Source organism: Nicotiana sylvestris, chromosome 3 (assembly GCF_000393655.2).
Source record: "Nicotiana sylvestris chromosome 3, ASM39365v2, whole genome shotgun sequence".
NCBI classification, from domain to species: Eukaryota; Viridiplantae; Streptophyta; class Magnoliopsida; order Solanales; family Solanaceae; genus Nicotiana; species Nicotiana sylvestris.
In genome coordinates, this window is record NC_091059.1 from 63,705,071 (window position 1) to 63,729,708 (window position 24,638).

The 24,638-nt window shown below is 38.1% G+C and overlaps 1 protein-coding gene across 1 annotated transcript; it reads left to right on the forward strand.

The window, feature by feature from the left end:
• Window positions 1-1,292: 1,292 nt before the first annotated feature.
• Window positions 1,293-23,942, forward strand: LOC104231323 (oxoglutarate-dependent flavonoid 7-O-demethylase 1-like). Its single transcript, XM_070170798.1, has 4 exons — window positions 1,293-1,614; window positions 1,712-1,956; window positions 22,380-22,707; window positions 23,464-23,942. Exons 1-4 carry the CDS (start codon window positions 1,387-1,389, stop codon window positions 23,731-23,733), a joined length of 1,071 nt encoding a protein of 356 aa, XP_070026899.1. The 5' UTR covers window positions 1,293-1,386; the 3' UTR covers window positions 23,734-23,942.
• Window positions 23,943-24,638: the final 696 nt, after the last annotated feature.

Here is a 24,638-nt window from a genome sequence, read left to right on the forward strand (position 1 = left end):
TACAGCCTCTCATCCTAACCCTTCGCGAACGCGAAGGCCAAAAGTCTACAACACTCACAACAGATTTTCTGCAATTTTTCTCAACTTGAAATGATCCGTTTAACCACTCGAAACTTACCTGAGGTCCTTGGGACCTCAACCAAACATGCCAACCTATCCCATAGCATCATTCAAACTTGTTCCAACCTTCGGAACGCTCAAAACAACATCAAAACACCAAATTTGCATTGGATTCAAGCCTAAGAATTCCAAAATCTTCCAAATTCCGCTTTCGATCAAAAAGTCTATCAAACCACGTCCGAATGACCTTAAATTTTGCACACATATCCCAAATGACACAACGGACCTACTGCAACTCCCGAAATTCCATTCCGACCCCTATATCAAAATCTCACCTATCAATCGAAAAATGCCAAAATCCTAATTCCGCCAATTCAAGCATAAATCTACTCTGTACCTCCAAAACACATTTCGATCACGCTCCTAAGTCCCAAATCACCTCCCGAAGCTATCCGAACCGTCAGAATTCACATTCGAGCCCTTTATCACATAAGTCAACATCCGGTTGACTTTTCCAACTTAAGCTTACTCAAAAGAGACTAAGTGTCTCAAACCTTACTAAAACCTCTCCGAACCCGAGCCAACCAACCCGATAACACAGAACACAGTTGAACAAGGCAATAAGAAGTAGAAATGGGGGAAACGGAGCGGTAACTCATGAAACGACCGGCCGGATCGTTACAGAGTAAGAAGATGGAGGCTAAATAAGATGGAGAGTATTTTTGTAAACAAATAACTTCTTCTTAAAAATTATGCAATGCATGTCATTTTTAATACAGCATACCAATCAGTGGATAAAAAACAATACCAGCATAACTTATCCCATTACAAGGGTATTCAAACCAAACGACCCCTAAGTGTTCCAAATCACTCTCAAATATTTCCGAAGCCAAACCAACAACCTCCACAAGTCACAAAACCACAAATATACAAATACACAAAGTATCAAATAGGGAATCAGGGTTCAGATACATAAAACGACAGGTCGTTACAGTAAATTATACTACATTAATACTCCCTAAAGAATCTTCTTGTTTTAATTTTTTTTTTTCGTGCTTCTTTAAGTTTCTTAATTTCCAAGCCATGGCGCGCGAGCGACATAATTATTGTCCGCAATTATTCTAAACGCAAAAGTTTGTGTAATCATAATGTGTTAGGTGCAACTAGAATGATAATCAAGATGACTTTCCAATAACTAATTATAAAAGATTCTTTGACCTTTTAACATACATAAATATATATATAGAAGTATGTATAGCCAATAAAACACGTACTACTTCAAAACTTAACCTCATTTAATTTGCTCTCTAAAGCAAAGAGGGAAAAATGCCGCCATACGTTGAAGAGCAAGAAAAGGAGAAGGTAGAGGATGTAGTAGTGGCATCATATGTATGCAATAATCTAGAGAAACCAATAGTCTCCAACGTATCCTTGTTGTCTCAAGTCCCAGTTATTGATATGGAAAAGTTGCTGCCTAATTATGGAAATGATGATGATGATGATACAGAGCTTGAGAAGCTACATCTTGCTTGCAAAGATTGGGGATTCTTTCAGGTATTCAATTATCAGAAAATTTGCTCGAGATCATTGCGGAAAACGCATTTTTTAATTACTTAATTATATCGATTGTTTTGACATTTATAATTTTCAGATGATAAATCATGGAGTGAGTAGTTCACTATTGGAGAAAGTGAGGTCAGAAATTCAGGGATTCTTCAATCTACCGATAGAGGAGAAGAAGCAATATGAGAGACAAGTAGGGAATTTGGAAGGATATGGGGAGATGTTAGTCTCATCGCAAAAAATAGAGAGTTTGGTTGGCATGTTTTACCTCATCACTCAACCTACCCATTTGAGACAACCTCATTTGCTTCCCAAGTTTCCCCTCTCATTAAGGTACAACACATATCTCTTCTTTTATATACACTGATGATACTGCAATAACGTTTCAATCTGCTACTCCCTTTGTTTTCATCAATTTTTGCTTATCGAGATTCAAAGTACATGAAACTGTAATACTTTTCATACAGTTTTTAAATTTTTAAATTTAACTACTGAATAAATTTAACTCATTTATTTTCAAGGGTTAATCATATTGATTTTGAAAAACGAAAAGTGGCAAGTTGGATTATGTATCCACCAAATTCATCACGTCTGGATCTGGACAATGACAACTATGTTTATCAGAAACTATGATTTTATAGTACCCATGTGGCCAACCTTCATTTTTTAAAATATCCTTGCGTGTCTGCTTGCAATCTTCTGACTTAACTTTTATATAATCATGGGATTCCCTCCCTTTTTTTTTTTTTCCTTTTTTTCTCTGGACAACTTTGACATCGGTGCTCCAAGTTTTTGCAAAAATTACCTTCTCTCTATTTATTATGTAGAACTAAAAAAACATTCATTTATGAGTTATACTCTATTTATTTTGCTATATATGATATACTTTTTCTTTTTAGTTTATCTAAAAATGGGTACTCTTCTATATCTGAAACTATATAAATCTAGCATCTTAATGCTACCTAGTGGTACTTTATGTAGATATTACTAGTCTTAAGGTACACATCTTGTGCGTGTATCCCATACTATTGAGTAGATAACTTTTATAAATTACAAAAATAATATAAAATGATGTGTTTAAGTTGTATAACAATAACAACAAACTTAACATAGTCCCACAAAGGGGTCAGGGAAGGATAGTGTATACGCAAACCTTACTCCTACTTGGTGAAGGTAGATAGACTGTTTTCGATAGACCATCAGCTCAAGAGAAGCGAAAAAGATCAACAAACAATAATAACAACAAAATAATAAGATAACTGAAGCGAACGAAACAACATAAAGTAATATAGATCTAAGAATAGAAAATTACAAAAATAATACTAATTCCGCCTACTAACTTTCTACCCTAATTTTCGACTTCCACACCCTCCTATCAAGGGTTATGTCTTCGATAAACTGAAATAGCATCATGCCCTACCTAATTATCTCTCCCCAGTATCTGAAAATGATGAATGTTATTCCAATTTAACTATCTCACTAAAAAAAATCTTGCCCTATAGAAGTCCTCGTATACCTTTTTCTGAAGACTTTTTTGGGAATATCTTATAAAAGTTATTATTATTACGTGATCTAATACATGAAACGAATAAGTAACACAAAAATAGTTGATCATAATTCTCCAAAGATTTGTCACATAATACAAATTTAAAAAAAAAAATCTATTGGTCTTTTAGAGATTTGGGGATGAAGAGGTTGGATCATAGCTCCTACAATTTTTTTTGATAAATTATAATATAAAGTCTGAAAATGACCAATGTTGAATTAATATTTTACAACAAATTAATTAATTTATATAAACAATAGGAGTCTGTCATTTGTTGGAAGACTGCACAAAGAAAGAGAAATAATTAATGATGACTAATTTTTTTTTGGTTAAACTGTCGAAATTTTATTTAATCAAGTATAAGTATTTATATCCGCTAGCTGTCACGATCCGGATTTTTCACCCTCGGGAGTCGTGATGGGCCCTACTAGTGAAAGCTAGGCAAGCCAACCATTTGCATTATCTACCTTTTTCCCATTTTAATCCTTTAACAATTAAGAACCAGCATTATGTAAACAGCGTAATTTAATAAGCGGAAGAACAGAATATAATCATTTAAATATTACCAAAATCAATCCTTAAACATAAACTACCCAGAACTAGTGTCACAATTTCACAAACGGTCTAGGAATACTACAAATAAGGGTCCGAAAAATAAATACAACGTTGTCTCTGAAATACATAAACGAAACAAGATGAAAGGATAGAAGGAGACGCCAAGGCCTGCGGACGCCTGCAGGACTACCTCGGATCTCCGAATGGACTGAAGGCAGCAACCTAAAGCTAAGGTCCGTAAGCTCTAGTACCGAGATCTACACACAGTGCAAAATATAATATCAGCACAACCGACCTCATGTGCTGGTAAGTGCCTAGCCTAACCCAGACGAAGTAGTGACGAGGCTAGGACCAGACTACCAAGTAAACATGTGCAGTTAAATCATATACAGCGAAAAATAAAGGCAGAACTTTACAATTAAAGATAGGAAGGGGGAATCATGCTGCGGGGAACAACAAGTATCAACTGAAAACCAATAATTAAATGTAGAGAAACCATAACTTAGTTATCAATTAAAGTCAGAAAATCAAAGACTAGAGCACGGCATCACCCTTCGTGCCTTTACTCTCGTTCTCACCATAAAAATCAATATAATCGGTACGACATCACCCTTCGTGCTTCACACTATCAAAATCATGGACAGCATCACCCTTCGTGCTTTAACACTCTTCCTTACCCAAACAACAATCACAAAGCAATAAGGGCAAGGGAATCAATAAAATCCCGGCAAGGGAACAATAGTACAACAATCATATCCCGGCAAGGGAAAACAATATCAAAAAATAACATCCCGGCAAGGGAGATAACTTTAAAACAACAACATCCCGGCAAGGGAGACAATATCAAAATCCTCTTTTCTTTTTCACATTTACTTCACAACTCAATTCACAATTTGAGCCAATGCTCTATAATGTTCAATTGCTAATTATACTCCCACAAATCATTTTACAACTTGAGCCAACGCTCTTCAATGTTCAAATATAAATATTACTTTCACAAGCCTTACTTAACAATAGAAATCATCACATAAAGCATGAACAATACAAACGGAGTCACATTAATTATAGTATAAAACTCACGGGCATGCTTGACACCAACATATAGATACTCGTCACCATGCTTATACGTCGTACTCAACAATTAACACATAACAAATAAGATACGACTCCTAATCCCTCAAGCTAAGGTTAGACCAAACACTTACCTCAATGCCACGAACACAATTCAAGCCTGAACTGCCGCTTTACCTCTTGTTTCCACCACCTGTTTGCTTATATCTAGCCACAACTTACTTAACTATATAAATAAATGCTAAATGAATCAATTCTAATGTATGAAAATAAGTTTTCCAATGATTTCCCCAAAAAGTCAAAAATTGACCATGGGCCCACATGGTCAAAACTCGAGGTTCGAACCAAAACTCGATTACCCATTCACTCATGAACCCAAATATATAATTTGTTTTGAAATCGGACCGTCAAATCACGGGTCCGGCTCCGTTTACCCAAAATATTGACCGAAATCAACTTAAACTCATTTTAAAAGCGAAATTTATCATTTTGCACAGATTTTCACATAATGGCTTTTCAGATACGCACCCGACCTGCGCACACAAATCGAGGTGAAACAAAAAGAAGTTTTTAAGGCCTTGGATCACATAATTTATTTCTAAAACAAGTGATGGCCTTTTGGGTCATCACATTCTCCACCTCTAAAACAACAGTTCGTCCTCGAACAGACATAAGAAGGAAGTACTTGAGTCAGAGAAAAGATGGGGATAACAGCTTCGCATATCGGACTCGGACTCCCAGGTCGATACCTCAACAGGCTCACCTCTCCACTGAACACGAACAGAAGGGAAACTATTTGATCTCAACTGACGAACCTGCCGGTCTAGAATAGCTACCGGCTCCTCCTCATAGGACAAGTCCTTGTCCAACTGGATGGTGCTGAAGTCTAACACATGGGATAGATCGTCGTGATACTTCCGAAACATGGACACATAAAACACTGGATGCACGACTGATAAGTTCGGTGGCAACGCAAGCCTATAAGCCACCTCTCCCACTCGATCAAGAATCTCAAATGGGCCAATGAACCTAGGGCTAAGCTTGACCTTCTTTCCAAATCTCATTACGCTCTTCATAGGTGACACCCGAAGCTACACCCGCTCGCCGACCATGAATGCCACATCACGAACCTTACGGTCGGCATAACTTTTTTGCCTGGACTGAGCTATATGAAGCCTATCCTGAATAATCCTGACCTTATCTAAGGCATCCTGTACTAGATCCGTACCCAACAACCGAGCCTCTCCCAGCTCAAACCATCCAACCGGCGACTGATACGGCCTACCATATAAAGCCTCGTAAGGAGCCATTTGGATACTCGACAGGTAGCTTTTGTTGTAGGCAAACTCCGCTAAAGGCAAGAACTGATCCCACGAGCCTGCAAAGTCAATGACACAAGCTCAGAGCATATCCTCCAAAATCTGAATAGTACGCTCGGACTGCCCGTCCATCTGAGGATGAAATGTTGTGCTCAACTCAACCCGTGTGCCCAACTCACGCTGAACTACTCACTAGAAATGTGAGGTAAACTGCGTACCTCGGTCCAAAATGATAGACACGGGCACACCATGAAAACGAACAATTTTCCGGATATAGATCTCAGCTAACCTCTCGAAAAAATAGGAGGCTGCCATTGGAATGAAATGTGCTGACTTGGTCAGTCTATCATAATAACTCACAATGCATCGAACTTCATCTGAGTCCGTGGGAGTCTAACAACGAAGTCCATAGTGATACGCTCTCACTTCCACTCAGGAATCTCGATCTTCTAGAACTAACCACCAGGTCTCTGATGCTCGTACTTTACCTGCTGACAATTCAAACACTGAGCCGCATATGCAACAATATCCTTCTTCATCCTCCTCCACCAATAATGCTGCTGCAAATCCTGATATATCTTAGCGGCGCCCAGATGAATAGAGTACCGGGAACTATGGGCCTTCTCAAAAATCAACTCTCGCAGTCCATCCACATTAGGCATACAAACTCGACCCTGCAGCCTCAAAACCCCATCATCTCCCAATGTAACCTCCTTGGCACCTCCGTGTTGCACCGTGTCCCTAAGGATACACAAATGAGGATCATCATACTGCCGATCTCGGATACGCTCAATTAATGAATAACGAGCGACCGTGCAAGCTAACACCCGACTGGGCTCAAAAACATCCAACCTCACGAACTGATTGGCCAAAACCTGAACATCTAAAGCAAGCGGTCTCTCACCGACCGGAATATTAGCAAGACTGCCCATACTGGCTGACTTCCTACTCAAAGCATCGGCCACCACGTTGGCCTTTCCCGGATGATATAAGATGGTGATATCATAGTCCTTTAATAGCTCCAACCACCTTCTCTACCTTAAATTTAGCTCCTTCTGCTTGAACAAATACTGCAGACGTTTGTGATCCGTGAACACCTTACATGACACGCCATACAGATAATGCCTCCAGATCTTTAACGCGTGAACAATGGCTGCTAACTCCAAATCATGAACTGGATAATTCTTCTCATGAATCTTCAACTTCCGAGAAGCATAAGCAATGACCTTGCCATCCTGCATCAACACCGCACCAAGTCCAATATGAGATGTGTCATAATAAACTGTATATGGCCCTGAACCTGTGGGCAAAACCAACACCGGCGCCGTAGTCAAAGCTATCTTGAGCTTCTGAAAGCTTGCCTCACACTCGTCCGACCACCTGAACTGGGTATCCTTCTGGGTTAACCTGGTCATCGGGGCTGCAATAGAAAAAAACCCTTCCATAAACCGATGGTAATAGCCTGCCAAACCCAAGAAACTCCGGATCTTTGTACTTGATGCGGGTCTAGGCCAGTTCTTGACTACCTTTATCTTCTTCGGATCTACCTGAATACCCTATGTTGATACAACATGACCCAAGAATGAAACCGAACTCAACCACAACTCACACTTCAAAAACTTAGCATACAACTGACTATCTCTCAAAGTCTAAAGAACCACTCTCAGATGTTGCTCATGCTCATCCCAGCTGCGGGAATAGATCAAAATATCATCAATGAAGACTATCACGAACGAATCCAAGTAAGGCTTGAACACTTGGTTCATCAAAGCCATAAAAGTTGCTGGGGCATTTGTCAACCCAAATGACATCACCAAGAACTCAAAAAGCCCATACCGAGTGCGGAACGCTGTCTTAGGGACATCGGATTCCCTAATCCTCAACTGATAATAGCTAGATCTTAAGTCAATTTTGAAAATACCTTGGCACCCTGAAGTTGATCAAACAAATCATCAATCATCGGCAATGGATACTTATTCTTGATTGTAACCTTGTTCAACTGCCGGTAATCTATACACATCCTCATCGATCTGTCCTTCTTCTTAACAAACAACGCCGGCGCACCCCAAGGCGAGACACTAGGTCTAATGATGCCTTTATCAATCAAGTCTTGCAACTGCTCCTTCAACTCTTTCAACTCAAGCAGGGCCATACGATACGACGAAATAGAAATGGGCTGAGTGCCCGGAGCCAAATCAATGCAGAAGTCAATATCCTTGTCGGGTAGCATACCCGGCAGGTCTGAAGGAAAAACCTCAGGAAACTCACGAACAACAGGCACAAAATCCATAGAAGGAACCTCAACACTAGAATCATGAACATATGCCAAATAGGCCAAATACCCCTCCTCGATCATACGTCGAGCCTTCATATATGAGATAACACTATGGGTAGAATGACCAGGAGTCCCTCTCCACTCTAAACGAGGTAAACCCGGCAAGGCTAAGGTCACAGTCTTGGTATGACAGTCCAAGATAGCGTGGTAAGGTGATAACCATTCCATCCCCAATATGACATCAAAATCAACCATGTCCAACAGTAACAAATCTACTCGAGTCTTAAGACCCCCAATCACAACTATACACGAACGATGGACACGATCTACCATAATAAAATCGCCCACCGGTGTAGACATATTGTTAGCGGAAATGAAAAAGAAAGAACACAAGATTTAACATGGTTCAAATCAAAATAATCCTACGTCCACCAGAGAACAGTTGTCTTTTTAATATTAACAAAGGAAGGGGAGATTTCCCAATTACACTTAAGAGAATTTCTCTCTTAACTCTCTACTCATTACAATGTATTGTATTATTTTTTTGGGATGGTTTCTACAAATGAAGGAGTGCATCTATTTATAGAGGTAAAGACCTCCTCTTGATGTCATTGGTGACATCAAACTACCTCCTCTTGATGTCATGGGTGAAATCAAAGGAGGAAGCTTCCTCCTAGCATCCATACCAACTTTTTCCACCAATTCTTCCAATTGGCATACCATTGTTGACTAAACATAAACCAACACTTTCAATCTCCACCTTGGTTTGCGTTTCAAGCGTGCGTGTGAAAAACGTTGGCCAAAACTTCTAAGCTTACTAGGCAACCCCGTTGTAAGAAACAAGAAGAATCAAACCATTGTTGAACATACCACCTCCACTTAACAACTGTTCTCTTCGGAGTTGCATCAGTTGATGCACACCCCCGCCAAGTCCTTGTAGTGTGCAAACTTAGCGAGCGGGACTATCTTGGTCAACATGTCTGCAGCATTATCGTCTGTGATAAACTTCACGACCTTGATAGTTCCCTCTTCAACAACATCTCGAATAAAATGAAATCTGATATCAATATGTTTAGTGCGCTCATGAAATCTCTGATTTTTCATTAGATAAATAGAACTCTGACTATCACATCTAAGAGTTGATTCCAGCTTAACCAAACTCAATTCCGTTACTAAACCTTTCAACCAGATAGCTTCCTTCACTACCTGCGCTGCTGCCATGTATTCTGCTTCTGTTGTAGACAAAGCGATAATCGACTGCAGAGTCGACTTCCAACTAACGGCACTGCCAACGAGGGTAAAGATGTATCCAGTTGTGGACCTCCTTCTGTGAAGATCTCCTGCATAGTCAGAATCTACATAACCGAGAATTGAAATACCTCTACTTTTTTGAAAGGTCAGACCAACACCAGAAGCTCCTTTGAGATATCTCAATATCCACTTGACAGCTTCCCAATGCCTCTTTCCTGGGCTGGACATGTATCTACTTACCACACTTACAGATTGAGCAATATCTGGACGTGTGCATACCATAGCATACATAATGCTACCAACTGCACTGGCATAAGGAATCTTTGACATATGCTCCACCTCATCCTCGGACTGAGGCATTTGTAACTCTGAAAGTTTAAAATGAGGAGCTAATGGTGTACTTACAGGCTTGCACGTATGCATATTGAATCTCTTGAGAACCCTTTCAATATACCTCTTCTGAGAAAGATGTACAACACCGTCTTCTCTTGAAATCTCCATACCAAGGATTTTCTTTGCAGCTCCTAAATCCTTCATGTCAAATTCCTTACTCAACAGTTTCTTCAAAGCATTTATCTCTGTAATGTTGTTAGCAGCAATAAGCATATCATCAACATACAACAGTAAATAAATCATTGAGTTACCAGACATCTTCTTGTGATACACACAGCTATCAAATGCACTCCTTGAGAATTCATGTGTAGTCATGAATGCATCAAACCTCTTGTACCACTGTCTAGGGGATTGCTTCAAACCATACAAAGACTTCTTTAGTTGGCATACGTGATCTTCTTTTCCCTCAGCTAGGAAACCTTCAGGCTGATCCATATAGATTGTCTCTTCTAGATCACCGTGTAAGAAAGCAGTTTTGACATCAAGCTATTGAAGCTCCAAGTCAAATTGGGCAACCAATGCTAGTAGCACGCGAATTGAGCTATGCATCACAACTGGAGAGAAAATCTCATTGTAGTCAATTCCCTCCTTCTGACTGAAACCTTTTGCAACCAATCCCGTCTTGAACCTAACATCTTCCACTTCAGGAATTCCCTTTTTCTTTCGGTAGACCCACTTGTATCCAACTGTCCTTTTCCCCTTTTGTCTTTTCACTAATACCCATGTCTGATTCTTGTGAAGAGACTCCATCTCTTCAGTCATGGCTAACCGCCATTGTACAGCATCCTTGCAAGAAGTTGCTTCAATATACGAGGAGGGCTCCAGATCCTTAATCTCTTCTTGTGCAGCTACGAACGCATATGCAATCAAGTTTGCTTGATCTATAAGGCGTTCCGGTTCTCGTGTCTTCCTCTTCTCCCTCCCCTTCGCAATTGTGTATGGTTCATTGACAGCAAGTTCTTCAAGGTCTACATCTTCTGACTCATCTTTAATCTGAGTCTCTTGATCCTTTTCCTTGGCAAGCTCCACCGGAATCTCCACCTGCTTGTCGTTCTTGTTTCCTGAAAACTCCACGGAAATTTTACGGGGATCAAGTATAGAGGATTCATAGATGGTGACATCTCTACTAACTATAAATTTGAGTAAAGACAAACACCAAAGTTTGTACCCTTTTACTCCATCCACATACCCTACGAATATGGCCTTCTTAGCCCTTGGTTCAAGCTTTCCTTCATTAACGTGATAATAAGCTGGACACCCAAATACTCGTAAGTATGAATAGTTAGAGGGTTCACCTGACCATACCTCATTCGGAGTCTTAAAGTCAATTGCCGATGCTGGAGATCGATTGACAATATGAGCAGCAGTGTGAACTGCTTCAGCCCAAAATACTTTGGACATTTTGGCTTGTAGGAGCATACAACGAGCCTTTTCAAGAAGAGTTCTGTTCATTCTCTCGGCAACTCCATTCTGCTGTGGGGTATGCCTGACAGTCCTATGTCTTGAGATCCCATGAACCTTGCAGAATTCATTAAACTCTTCATTGCAAAACTCCAAGCCATTGTCTGTGCGAAGATACTTGATTTTCCGCTCCATTTGATTTTCAACCAAAATCTTCCACTCTTTAAATGCTTCAAAAGCATCACTTTTTGCCTTCAAAAAATACACCCAAACCTTTCGTGAGAAATCATCAATAAAAATGAGAAGATACCTCTTTCCGCCCTTCGATGGAAGTTTAGAAGGACCCCATAAATCTGAATGGATGTAGTCTAGCACTCCTCTTGTCTTGTGTTTGCCAGTGCTGAAGCTGACCTTCTTCTGCTTCCCTAGAACGCAGTGCTCACAGAAGTCAAGCGTGCTGATCTTCTCACCTTCCAAAAGTTTACGATTGCTCAACATCTCCAGTCCACGTGCGCTCATATGACCCAGTCTCATGTGCCATAGTCTTGCCTTGTCATCATTAGATAACTGCACTGTAGATGCATTTGCAGAGCCAACAATGGTGCTTCCGGCCAATGTGTAAAGGCCGTTCTCCAGCTTGCCTTTCAGCATGACTAAAGAACCTTTAGTCACCTTTATAGTTCCTGCTTCGCTCATGTACCTGTAGCCTTGTTCATCCAGAGTACTCAGGGAGATCAAATTCTTCTTCAGATCAGGAACATGACGGACTTGTGTAATAGTCCTCACGACTCCATCATGGCAGCGAACCCGAACTGAGCCAATGCCAACTATTGCACAAGTTGCATTATTGCCCATTACTACGGTTCCTCCACTTTTCTCATAGCTGCTAAACCAGTCTTTTCGGAACGTCATATGCAGAGTGCAAGCAGAGTCTAACACCCATTTGTTTCCATAACTACTATTATTATTACACGATGTTGTTAGTACATAATCATTATCAAAATCATGTACCTGTTCAACTGTGGATGCACTCGCCTTTTCCTTGGACTTTGACATTGGGCAGTCTCGTTCAAAGTGCCCCTTCTTGCCACAACCCCAACACTCTGTATTCTTCTTGTTCACACGAGACTTTGATCTGTGCTTTGATTTGGTCTTTCCCTGTTGGCTAGTCCGGCCTCTTACAAAGAGGCCACTTGCCTGGTCATCTCTATCTCCTTCAATGTGCCTCCGCACATCACTAGAGTTAAGTGCCTGCCGCACTTGCTCAAGCTTGATAGGCTCCTTGCTATACATCATTGAATTCTCAATATCACGATATCCTGAAGTCAATGAAAATAGCAAAGCACATGCAAGCGTCTCCTCCTCCTTTTTAATTCCTGCAATCTGTAAGTCCATGACAAGTTTATTGAACGCATCTAAATGATCTTGTAACGAAGTACCTGACCCCATCTTAAATGTGTGAAGACGCCGTTGTAACAACATCCTTGTTGTCACTGATCGGTCTTGGTATAGCCCTTCTAGCTTTTCCCATAACTGTTTGGCCGTCTCTTCGGTACCCGTACTCACTTCACAAAGCACGTTAGGTGCAAGGGATAGTTGGATTGCACTCAATGCATCCCCTTCAATCTTCTCCTTGTCGGGAGCTGATATATCCGTAGGATACTTTCCGTCAATAGCATGGATTGAACCTTCCCTCCGCAGTAACGCCATCATCTGGATCTTCCAGATATTGAAGTTGTTGCGTCCATTGAATCTATCAATTTCAAACTTCATGGAACTCATATTTGCTTGTTCTTTCTCCTTGGATCGTTAAAGAATCCTGTCGCTCTGATACCAATTGTTAGCGGAAACGTAAAAGAAAGAACACAAGATTTAACGTGGTTCGGATCAAAATAATCCTACGTCCACCAGAGAACAATTGCCCTTTTAATATTAACAAAGGAAGGGGAGATTTCCCAATTACACTTAAGAGAATTTCTCTCTTAACTCTCTACTCACTACAATGTATTGTATTATTTTGGGATGATTTCTACAAGTGAAGGAGTGCATCTATTTATAGAGGTAAAGACCTCCTCTTGATGTCATTGGTGACATCAAACTACCTCCTCTTGATGTCATGGGTGACATCAAAGGAGGAAGCTTCCTCCTAGCATCCACACCAACTCTTTCCACCAACTCTTCCAATTGGCATGCCATTGTTGACTAAACATAAACCAACATTTTCAGCATGCCATTGTTAACTAAACATAAACCAACATTTTCAATCTCCACCTTGGTTTGCGTTTCGAGCGTGTGAACAACTCTGGCCAAAACTTCTAAGCTTACTGGGCAACCCCGTTGTAAGAAACAAGAAGAATCAAACCATTGTTGAACATACCACCTCCACCTAGCAACTGTTCTCTTCGGAGTTGCATCAGTTGATGCACACCCCCGCCAAGTCCTTGCAGTGTGCAAACTTAGCTGGCTGGGCGGGCGGTGGAACACTCGATGCCTGAACCATGACACGGGAACCCTGATGCTGAGAGCTACTCGCTGATCGAGGAAAAAATCTAGCAATATGCCTAGTATCGCCACATGTATAACAAGCATTCGGCGGCTGAGACTGCTGACCTTGACGGCCTGAATAACCACTCTAAAAACTCTGGAGCGGATGTGCATTGATAGGAGTTGGTGGTGTATTGTAGGGCAACTAATCAGAATATTGCATACGAGAACCACGGCCACCTGGAGCACCATGAGAAGACTGAAGTGCTGAATGAAACGGCCTGGGAGGATGGCCTCTACCAAAAGAATCTCTGCCTCCAGATGAGGCACCACTGAACTTGCCCGATTGACAAGGCCTCTTGTTAGACCCCTGACCACCCCCTGTGATAGAACCATCTCAACTCTCCTGGCCACATTGGCTGCATCCTGAAAAAGAAATCTCGTTTCCTGTATCCTTAGCCATCTGCAATTGAATAGGCTGAACGAGCCCCTCAATGAACCTCATCACTCTCTCTCTTAGTAGTAAGTATAAGAAGAGCATGACGGGCCAAGTCAATAAACCTGGTCTCGTACTGAGTAACAATCATAGAACCCTACTGGAGATGCTCAAACTGCCTCCGATAGTTCTCCCTCTGAGTGATGGGAAGAAACTTCTCCATAAATAGCTAAGAAAATTGATCCCAAGTCAAAGTTGGTGACCCAACTGGTCTAGCCAAACAATAATCTCTCCACCAAGTCTTGGCGGATCTAGACAAATGAAAAGCAGCAAAGTCGACCCTATTGGTCTCCACTATCCCCATGTTCTTGAGAACCTCATGACATCTGTCTAAATAATCCTGGGGATCCTCAGAAGATGTACCACCAAAAGTAGTAGTGAAGAGCTTGGTGAACCTGTCCAACCTCCACAAGGCATCTGAAGATGTAGCTGATCCATCACCAATCTGAGCTGCCACTCGGCTGAAAAAGTTGTACGTGTTCTCACTATCCGCGAAAGAATAGAGTAGAAATTCAATTAGCATTAAGAAACCAAACCACACGACAGGAAAGAATAGATGTGAAGTTTTTCTTAACTCTGTAGCCTCTGGGGATAAACACAGACATCTCCGTACCAATCCCTCAGACTCTACTAAGCTTGTCCATGAATTGTGAGACCTAAATAACCTAGAGCTCTGATTCCAACTTGTCACGACCCGAATTTCCTACCCTCAGGAGTTGTGATGGCGCTTACTAGTGAAAGCTAGGCAAGCCAACCATTTGCATTATCTACCTTTTTCCATTTTAATTCTTTAACAATTAACAACCAACACTATGTAAACAGCAGAATTTAATAAGCGGAAGAACAGAATATAACTTTTTAAATATTACCAATACCAATCTTTAAACATAAACTACCCAAAACTGATATCACAATTTTACAGACAGTCTAGGAATACTACAAATAAGGGTCCAAAAAATAAATACAACGCTATCTCTAAAATACATAAATGAAACGGGATGAAAGGATAGAAGGAGACGCCAAGGCCTGCGGACGCCTAAAAGACTACCTCGGATCTACGAATGGACTGAAGGCAGCAACCCAAAGCTAAGGTCCGTAAGCTCTAGTATCGAGATCTGCACACAGTGCAGAGTGTAGTATCAACACAACCGACCCCATGTTCTAGTAAGTGCCTAGCCTAACCCCCGCAAAGTAGTGACGAGGCTAGGGTCAGACTACCAAGTAAACCTGTGCAGTTAAATCATATACAGCGGAAAATAAAGGCAGAACTTTACAATTAAAGATAGGAAGGGGGAATCATGTTGCGGGGAACAACAAGTATCAACCGAAAACCAACAATTAAATGTAGAGAAACCATAACTCAGTTATCAATAAAAGTCAGGAAATCAAAGAGAAGTGCACGGCATCACCCTTCGTGCTTTTACTCTCGTTCTTACCATAACAATCAATATAATTGGCACGACATCACCCCTCGTGCTTTACACTCTCAAAATCATGCATGGCATCACCCTTCGTGCTTTAACACTCTCTCACAAAAATCATGCATGGCATCACCCTTCGTGCTTTAACACTCTTCCTTACCCAAACAATAATCACAAAGCAGTAAGGGCAAGGGAATCAATAAAATCACAATAAAATCCCGACAAGGAAACAATAGTACAACAATCATATCCCGGCAAGGAAAAACAATATCAAAATAATAACATCCTGGCAAGGGAGATAACTTTAAAACAACATCCCGGCAAGGGAGACAATATCAAAATCCTCTTTTCTTTTTCACATTTACTTCACAACTCAATTCACAATTTGAGTCAATGCTCTATAATGTTCAATTGTCAATTGTACTCCCACAAATTATTTTACAACTTGAGCCAACACTCTTCAATGTTCAAATACAAATATTACTTTCACAAGCCTTGCTCAACAATAGAAATCATCACATAAAGCATGAACAATACAAATGGAGTCACATTAATCATAGTATAAGACTCACGGGCATGCTTGACACCAACGTATAGATACTCGTCACCATGCCTATACGTCGTACTCAACAATTAACACGTAGCAAATAAGACACGACTCCTAATCCCTCAAGCTAAGGTTAGACCAAACACTTACCTCGAGGCCACGAACACAATTCAAGCCTCAACTACCGCTTTACCTCTTGTTTCCACCACCAATTCGCTTGTTAGCCACAAGTTACTTAACTATATCAATAAATGCTAAATGAATCAATTCTAATGCATGAAAATAAGTTTTCCATTGATTTCCCCAAAAAGTCAGAAATCGACCCCGGGCCCATATGGTCAAAACCCGAGGTTCGAACCAAAACCCGATTACCCATTCACTCACGAACCCAAATATATAATTTGTTTTGAAATCGGACCTCAAATCAAGGTCCAAATCCCCAAAATTTGAAAAACCTAAGTTCTACCCAAAACACCCAATTTCCCCCATAAACCCTTGATTTTAGTTGAAATCATGTGAAAAGATGTTAAAGATTAATGAAAACGAGTTAGAAATGACTTACAATCGATTTGGAAGAGTACTTGTCTTTGAAAAATCGCCCAAAGGTGTTTAGGTTTTGAAACGGTTTGTAAAATGGCTGAAAATGCGTCTAAGTTATGATTTAGCAGGTTGCAGATGTCGCAATTGCGACCAATTGCGAACCCTTAAGAAACTTGCTATCTTCGCATTTGCGAAGAATAAGTCGCATTTGCGACTATGGCCCCTTTCGCATTTGCGATGAAATGATTGCATTTGCGATCAAGGCCCGCCCAGGCCATCATCGCATTTGCGATATAACTTCGCAATTGCGAAGCCTGTAGGCCTGCAACACACCAGCAATTTTCTAAGTCCAATTTCACTCTGTGGTCTATCCAAAACTCACCCGAGTCCTCAGGACTCCAAACCAAACATGCACACTAACCTAAAAACATCATACGGACTTGCTCGTGCTATCAAATCATCAAAATAATATCAACAACTATGAATTAAACCCCAAATTCATGAAATCATTCAAGAATATCAAAATTCCATTTTCTCAACTTTAAGTCCGTTTTATACCAAACCAATTCCGATCTTTACCAAATTTTACATATTCAACCTAATTATTATTTCAAACTTGTACCGGGCTCCGGAACCAAAATACGTGTCTGATACCATCAATTTCAAACATCTTTCATTTTCAAAAACTCTTATATATTCCAGAAAATAATTTTCTTTAAAAAATTTATTTCTCGGGCTTGGGACCTCGGAATTCAATTACGGGCATACACCCAAGTCCTATATTTTCCTACGGACCCTCCGGGATCGTCAAATCACGTGTCCGGATCCGTTTACCCAAAATATTGACCGAAGTCAACTTAAACTCATTTTAAAAGCAAAATTTATCATTTTTTTTACAGATTTTCACCTAATGGCTTTTCGGATATGCGCCCGGACTGTGCACGCAAATCAAGGTGAAACAAAAAGAACTTTTAAGGCCTCGGATCACAGAATTTATTTCTAAAACAAATGATGACCTTTTGGGTCATCACACTAGCTCAATTGGACTCTAAAGCTAGGCCCTATAAAAAAACTTTCTGACTAATCAGGTATCTCATTTCCTATTACATTTACATTTGACTCATTTTAACTAGGGAAATTCTTCAATATTTCCAGCTCTTTGTGCCACTTTGCTTCACTCTGCCCTCTGATATGCATCTTCAGCACAATGTCTTTAATCCTTTGAGTGCAAGCCAACATCTTTCCTTGGAATCTTCTTTGATTTCTCTCTGTCCAAACATGGTAGACCACTGCTGTGAATAGGAATATTAGTATTTCACCTCTAGCTTTGCTGGCAGTTTTTCTTTTTATCCATTCAATTTCCTCTTCCCAGCTGCCAATGTGATGTTTTTCTTCTAACCACTGCAGAAGTGTAGCCCATATTGTTCTAGAGTAATCACACACAAACCACATATGTTCCATTGACTCATTCACTTTCTTTCCACAAAGTACACAATTGCTTTCTACTGTTATTCCCCATATCCTTAATCGATCCACTATAGCTAATCTTCTATGTAATGCCAACCATAATATGAATTGATATTTTGGTATTGCGTTGGATCCTGTTGTTACTCTCTTCCAAGGGCTTTTCTGGCACTGAGGTCTCATAGCAATGTAAAGTTGTTTGATGCTAAACTTCCCTTGCCTATAGTATATGCTCATATCAGCATTTGAATGCTTTTCAATGAACCAGTTCTTGATATCAAAAATCTTCCTAACAAGCCAGCATGTTTATTTAGGAGTATCCATTGCCATGACATTTTGCTCTTTAATATAGAAGCTATAGATTTATTGTATCCACAGGGTATCCTTCTTTGCATTAACTGCCCATAATAGTTTGCATAAGGCAGCTTTGTTTCATATATGAATATCTAGGACATTTAGTCCACCTGTTGAGAATGGCATACAGACTATGTCCCATGCAATTAAGGCTCTCCTAGATGGTTCACCACTTCCTGCCTATAGGAATGTTCTGCATGCTGTAATTATTAGATTAAGTATCTTCTTTGGCAATAGAAACACCTGTGCCAGTATGTCTGCATTTCAAAAATTACACTCTTAAGTAGTTGAAGCCTTCCACTATGAGAGGAAAGTTGAAGTCCAACAGTTAATCCGAGCAGTAATCTTCTCAATCAATGGCATACATTGTTGAACAGTCAATTGTTTGAAGACAATGGTACTCCAAGGTATTTAAATGGTAGCTCCCTTGCTGTGAATTGCATCTCTTCTAAGATCATTTCTTTGAACTCCCTTGTGACACCAGCAATGTATAGAGCACTCTTCTCCATATTAGCCTTAAGGCCTGACCTTCAGAGAAATGATTGAATCTGTCCAATACTAAGTTGATAGACACCTTATCTGCTCTACAACACAGAATCAAATCATCTGCAAAGCATATGTGGGTGATGTTATTTCTGGTGCACCTTGGGTAGTAGTTAAAGTCTAGATTGGCCTTTAAACTCTTCAAAGTCCTGCTCAGGTACTCCATCACCAATACAAACAGATAAGGAGAAATTGGATCTCCTTGTCTTAATCTCTTTTTTCCTTGGAATTTAGCTGTCAAGCCTCCATTTAGTAGCAAGGAGTAGCTGACAGTGGTCACATATTCCATTATCAGCTGCACAAACTTAACATACATTTCAAACTCTATCAGTATCATCTTTAAGAAAGGTCATTTTACTGAGTCATACGCTTTTCTTATATCCACCTTTATGCAGCATCTTGGTGAGACTCCTTTCTAAGTGTACTCTTGACCAATTCATGGGCAATGATGACATTATTCAGTATGTTTCTCCCTTCTATAAATGCTGATTAAGAAGGTCCCACAATGAAATCCACCACCAACTTCAGCTTTGCTGTAATAATCTTTGAGGTGATTTTGTACACAGTAGTACAACATGCTATAGGTCAAAAATTCTTTGACAGAAATGGGGCTAGCAACCTTAGGCACCAATGTTATTGTCTTCTACTATTTCATCCTTATTTTTTAAATTTATATTTTTAGCAATTTGACTCTCAATACTTTACTATGACTGATTTTACTATACTTTTTATATCTTTCACCGCTAGTGCTCCTTTTATGAAAATAAATTTTTGTATACTAAGATTTTGCAATTACTTATATGATGAACTTGTAAAACAATTGAATTTGCTTCTAACTAATTGGTTGATTCAAAGACCTTTTTTGTTGCAGTAGTTCAGAGACTTAATCAATTGTTCTCAACATTAGAAAAATATTTTTTGTTGATTTAAAATTCTTAATATTAGCTCATCCTATGTTTCTAATGTTTAATTGTAACTACACCAATATTTAACTATAATTATATTTTTATCCAATAAGAATTCTATATTCAAATGATTAAAACAAATTGATATGACATTTCACATGAGAAATTTAATTAACTTTAAAGTCCTAAGTATTAGGAAGAAAAAGGAATACATATGTTTTCAATGCAAAATCAATTTTTAGAGGATAAAAAAATCCACCAGCATTTCATTATAACAAACTCTAAAATTTAATTTTTATTTTTTTAACCACTTTAGTAGAAAGTAAATTTAAATCCCTCGAAAATCAAATGAACTGTTCTGATTCATAATGTCAACTACATGTGTTTGAAAAACTTAGTTGGGTTGAGATTAGTTTCTACCAAATTAAAATAAGTGAAGATTTAATAAGTAAAGTTTTAGTTGACTTTAAAGTTCTAAATATTAAGAAAATTAATATGGAATGTGGACTATAAGAGTCGAAAATGTAGGACTTTTAAAACTAAAGAGAATCAAAAAGTTTAAGTTTATAAACAATAGAAAAATAATTAAATGATTATTTTTAGATACTATGGAATTAATTAAATGACTAATCCTAGATATTAAGAAATTAAATTAATTAAATGACTATTCCTAAATTTTTGTAAAATAATTGAATGACTATTTTGTCCAGTGTGAATTTTATTTAAAGGGTTAAATAGATGGCATTTCATTAAGGGTCTTCATGCTTTTAATATAACTAGTTTTAGGATACGCGGGATGCGCATGTACCCTCTATCCTTGAAAATAAAGTTTTTAAAAATATAAGCTCTTGAAAATGACAAATATTGAACCCATTTAGCCAAAAAAAAAAAGTAGTGGATGGCCTAGTTAAGCATGAAAACAACCAAGATAATTTTGAAAATTTAGTGTTCTTTCTAAATACCATATATTCCAGACAAGTCAACTGTAAATTAAAGAAAAATTAACGATGGACAAATTATGTATAGTTAAATAATATATAAACTTATGTAATCCTATTCAGTGACAAAATTGTGACAGATGATTAAAACAATCTTATCAGCTACAATAAATTTCGTAACTAATTCTTGTTTTATAAAGTTAAATTATGTAATAAACTTTCTTATTAATAATATTAGTTTTCCTTTTCCATCTATTTAATAGGAATATGCATTGAGGTAGTTTAGTTATTTTGTAAATTAAATTATGGTAGTTAATTTTTTATCACAAATTAATGGTTACTATTTTTTCCAACAATTATTACTATTTCAAAACCTAATCCCGTAGTAAATTTTAAGAATAGCAATAAACAAATTTAACATCCAAGCTTCTAAAATTACTTATGATTTAAATTTTAAATACAACAAATAAATCATATGAAAGGAAAATTGGTCTTTATGATTAAACAATGACAGAAAACAAATCGTGAAATCCTTGTTGGAAACCAACAAAAATCACTCCTCCTACTTTTTTGGAGAGTATTCTTTTATTGTTTTAATATTTTGTAACCTTATAGGAGAAGATTTTAAGCACTAAATTATATAACAAAACTTCTTTGATCTAAAACTCCTAAATATTAGGAAAGTTTTTTTATTTTACAATTTTATCCAATGTAAAATATGTCTTTAAAGGGTAAAAAAAAAAAAGGCAAACAACATTTCGCTAAGGACATCCGTGCTTTTAATATAGTATATAGATACAATAAGATATAGATAAATATATGTTTATGATCACAAAATTTTAAAACATTTTTGGTATATTACACATATTTAGCTTATTTGTCAAAAGTTAATTTTCCATTCCTTTTTAAACATTATCTCCAGCCAAACACTGTTATACAAAATGTATGAAGTATGATATTTCTACTAAAAAATTTCACCCTTGCCCTCAATTAGTTGAAAGAAAGTTCATACCTCCAGGCCGGATCTAGAGTTCGACATTCGGGTTCACGGGAACCCAATAACTTTTGCTCAAACTCTATTTATATATTAAGAAGTCCACTAAATATCTACAAATTTTTTACTATAAACCCAGTTAAATTTACTTGAAGTCGATGTAGGAATCCATAAGCTGAATAATGCGCCTCTCCGTACATACTCGATATTTCTAAAACTTCTCTGACGTTGACATTCATCCTCTTCTAATTTCATGAAGGGATGCCCTAGAAGAATACTCAACACAACTGAAGGAGCTTGCCATGAAAATGTTCAACATAATGGCCAAAGCATTAGGAATGAAGGCAGGAGAAGATCTGGGTGCTCATTTTGAAGGAGGAAAGCAATCAATGAGAATGAATTACTATCCAAAATGTCCCCAACCAGGTGTTGTTATGGGACTAAACCCCCACAGTGATGGTGCTGGCTTGACCATACTTCTTCAACTCAATGAAGTGGAAGGTCTCCAAATTAAGAAAGATGGTGCTTGGATTCCAATTACACCTCTCCCTAATGCCTTTGTCGTCAACATTGCAGACATGTTAGAGGTAACTTTACAAAAGAATATCAACATTGGGATCTTTTACGCAAATAACCATCCGAATCAATTGTTTATTTTTCTTAGCCGATACACATAGATTATACATTAATTATACATGATTTATCGACGCTATTTTTAGTTTAAGTGATTGGGTAGGCAGCTATTTAATTAGGTTAATTCTTTTTGAAATTTTAGCATTAATTTCAATAGGATTCAACGTTTATACATTGAGTGTAGTCGTAGATTTTTATGTATTACCAATGTACTTCTAGATTATCATATTAGATTTACTATGATTAGTTACACTACATGTGTTACAAGTTACTTAATTTGATAGTGTGAATTAATTGTACATTGTTAGTTCACAAAAGCTAAACGCTTTCCAATTGACTTTTAACATTTACATATTGAAAGTGCAAATAATTTCCACAGTATCATTGTATTTTAACATACTCCATTTATTATATTTTCAATCTATCATATTTGACTTACATGTTGTATAGTGTACAATAATTGTATACTGTCATGATAAGTTAAAATCTTTGTTGGATTTAACTTTTGTAGGTGTGTTTTAATCTATTGCTCTAGCAGATTTTTTATTATATCTTGCAGGTTATCATATTAGACCAATTATGAACAATTACTTTCTATGTTATAGTAGTATAAAATAATTATATATATGCTTTCGGTGTAGAGAAGTTAAGCTCTTTTTAAACTACTCTTAGCTAGTATTCTAATTTTCTCAGTGCCGTTGTATATATAGATTTTGACGAATGGAATTTATAAAAGTGTTGAACATCGACCAGTCTTCAATCCAAATAAGGAGAGACTCTCTGTTGCAACATTTTTTGAACCGAGAAGCGACGTTAATTTAAGTCCAGCAGAAAGCCTCATCACTCCTCAAAATCCACAAAAATTCAAGCACATTGGTACTGTTGCTGATTACGCCAAGGGTTTTTTCAGTCGACAACTTGGTCAGAGATCATATCTTGATACTATGAGAATAGTAACTATGGACCAAGAGAACAATTGATCGTCACATTTTCAATATGGATTTGTATATACTTATATTGTAAAATTATCTGCAATACAGTGGAATTTAAACGTGTGATATCAGTTTAATTAGTTGCGTGTTATCAGTTATTTGTAATTATGTTGTATAAGTGACCTGATTACCTAAACGTATTTTACATTGTAAGTACACAACTTAAACTCCAATAAACAATTTTGTGTGATGGTTCATTGGCTCGTGCATGTTAATATCAAATTGCAGACAGGGTGTGCTGTATTTCAATATCAGTCTTGTGAATCCTCAGATTGAAAATAAAATCGAAATGAGAAGAAGGATCACCATTCCTAATGTTAAAAAAGGAAGCAAATCTAAGCTTTTGGCACTACTCGTTGTAAGAATTCTAAGCAAGTGTTACTTGGGAAAGTTGCACGTTTGAATTGGATGAGGATTATAAACAACTAAAACTTTGATAGGATTTTATTAATAGTGGAAGTGTAAGACCGGTTGAACATTTATCACACTAAATTCATGTTGCGGAATATCGTGGGTTAACTAGCACACAATCTCACACAAAGCAAATAGAGAAGAAAAATCAACATAAGGATTTAACGAGGTTCGGCTAAGCCTAATCCTCGGGGCAAAAGCAGAGAGAGTTTTCCACTATGAATGAGAAGAAGAGCACAATACAATCTATAGAATCCCCAACTACATCTCCTATATATAGATCCCAAAAGGTCCCAAACATATATGAGAAAGGTTTCCCAATTTGATAAGGACTATAGGTTTTCTTTTCCCAAATCTATTAGGACAATGGGTTTTCCTAAACCTATAGGGACTATAGGTTTCCTAAAAATACAAGAAAATAATTCAAGCCACAAATAACAAATCTTCCCCTTGGCTTGGATTCTCTTCATCAACAGGAACAA

Excerpts from the sequence above, each read along its gene's own strand:
- LOC104231323 (XM_070170798.1), top strand. The coding sequence starts at position 1,387 with ATGCCGCCATACGTTGAAGAGCAAGAAAAGGAGAAGGTAGAGGATGTA. Across the intron at positions 1,615-1,711 it reads AAGATTGGGGATTCTTTCAG|ATGATAAATCATGGAGTGAG; the intron begins GTATTCAATTAT and ends TATAATTTTCAG. Across the intron at positions 1,957-22,379 it reads AAGTTTCCCCTCTCATTAAG|GGATGCCCTAGAAGAATACT; the intron begins GTACAACACATA and ends AATTTCATGAAG.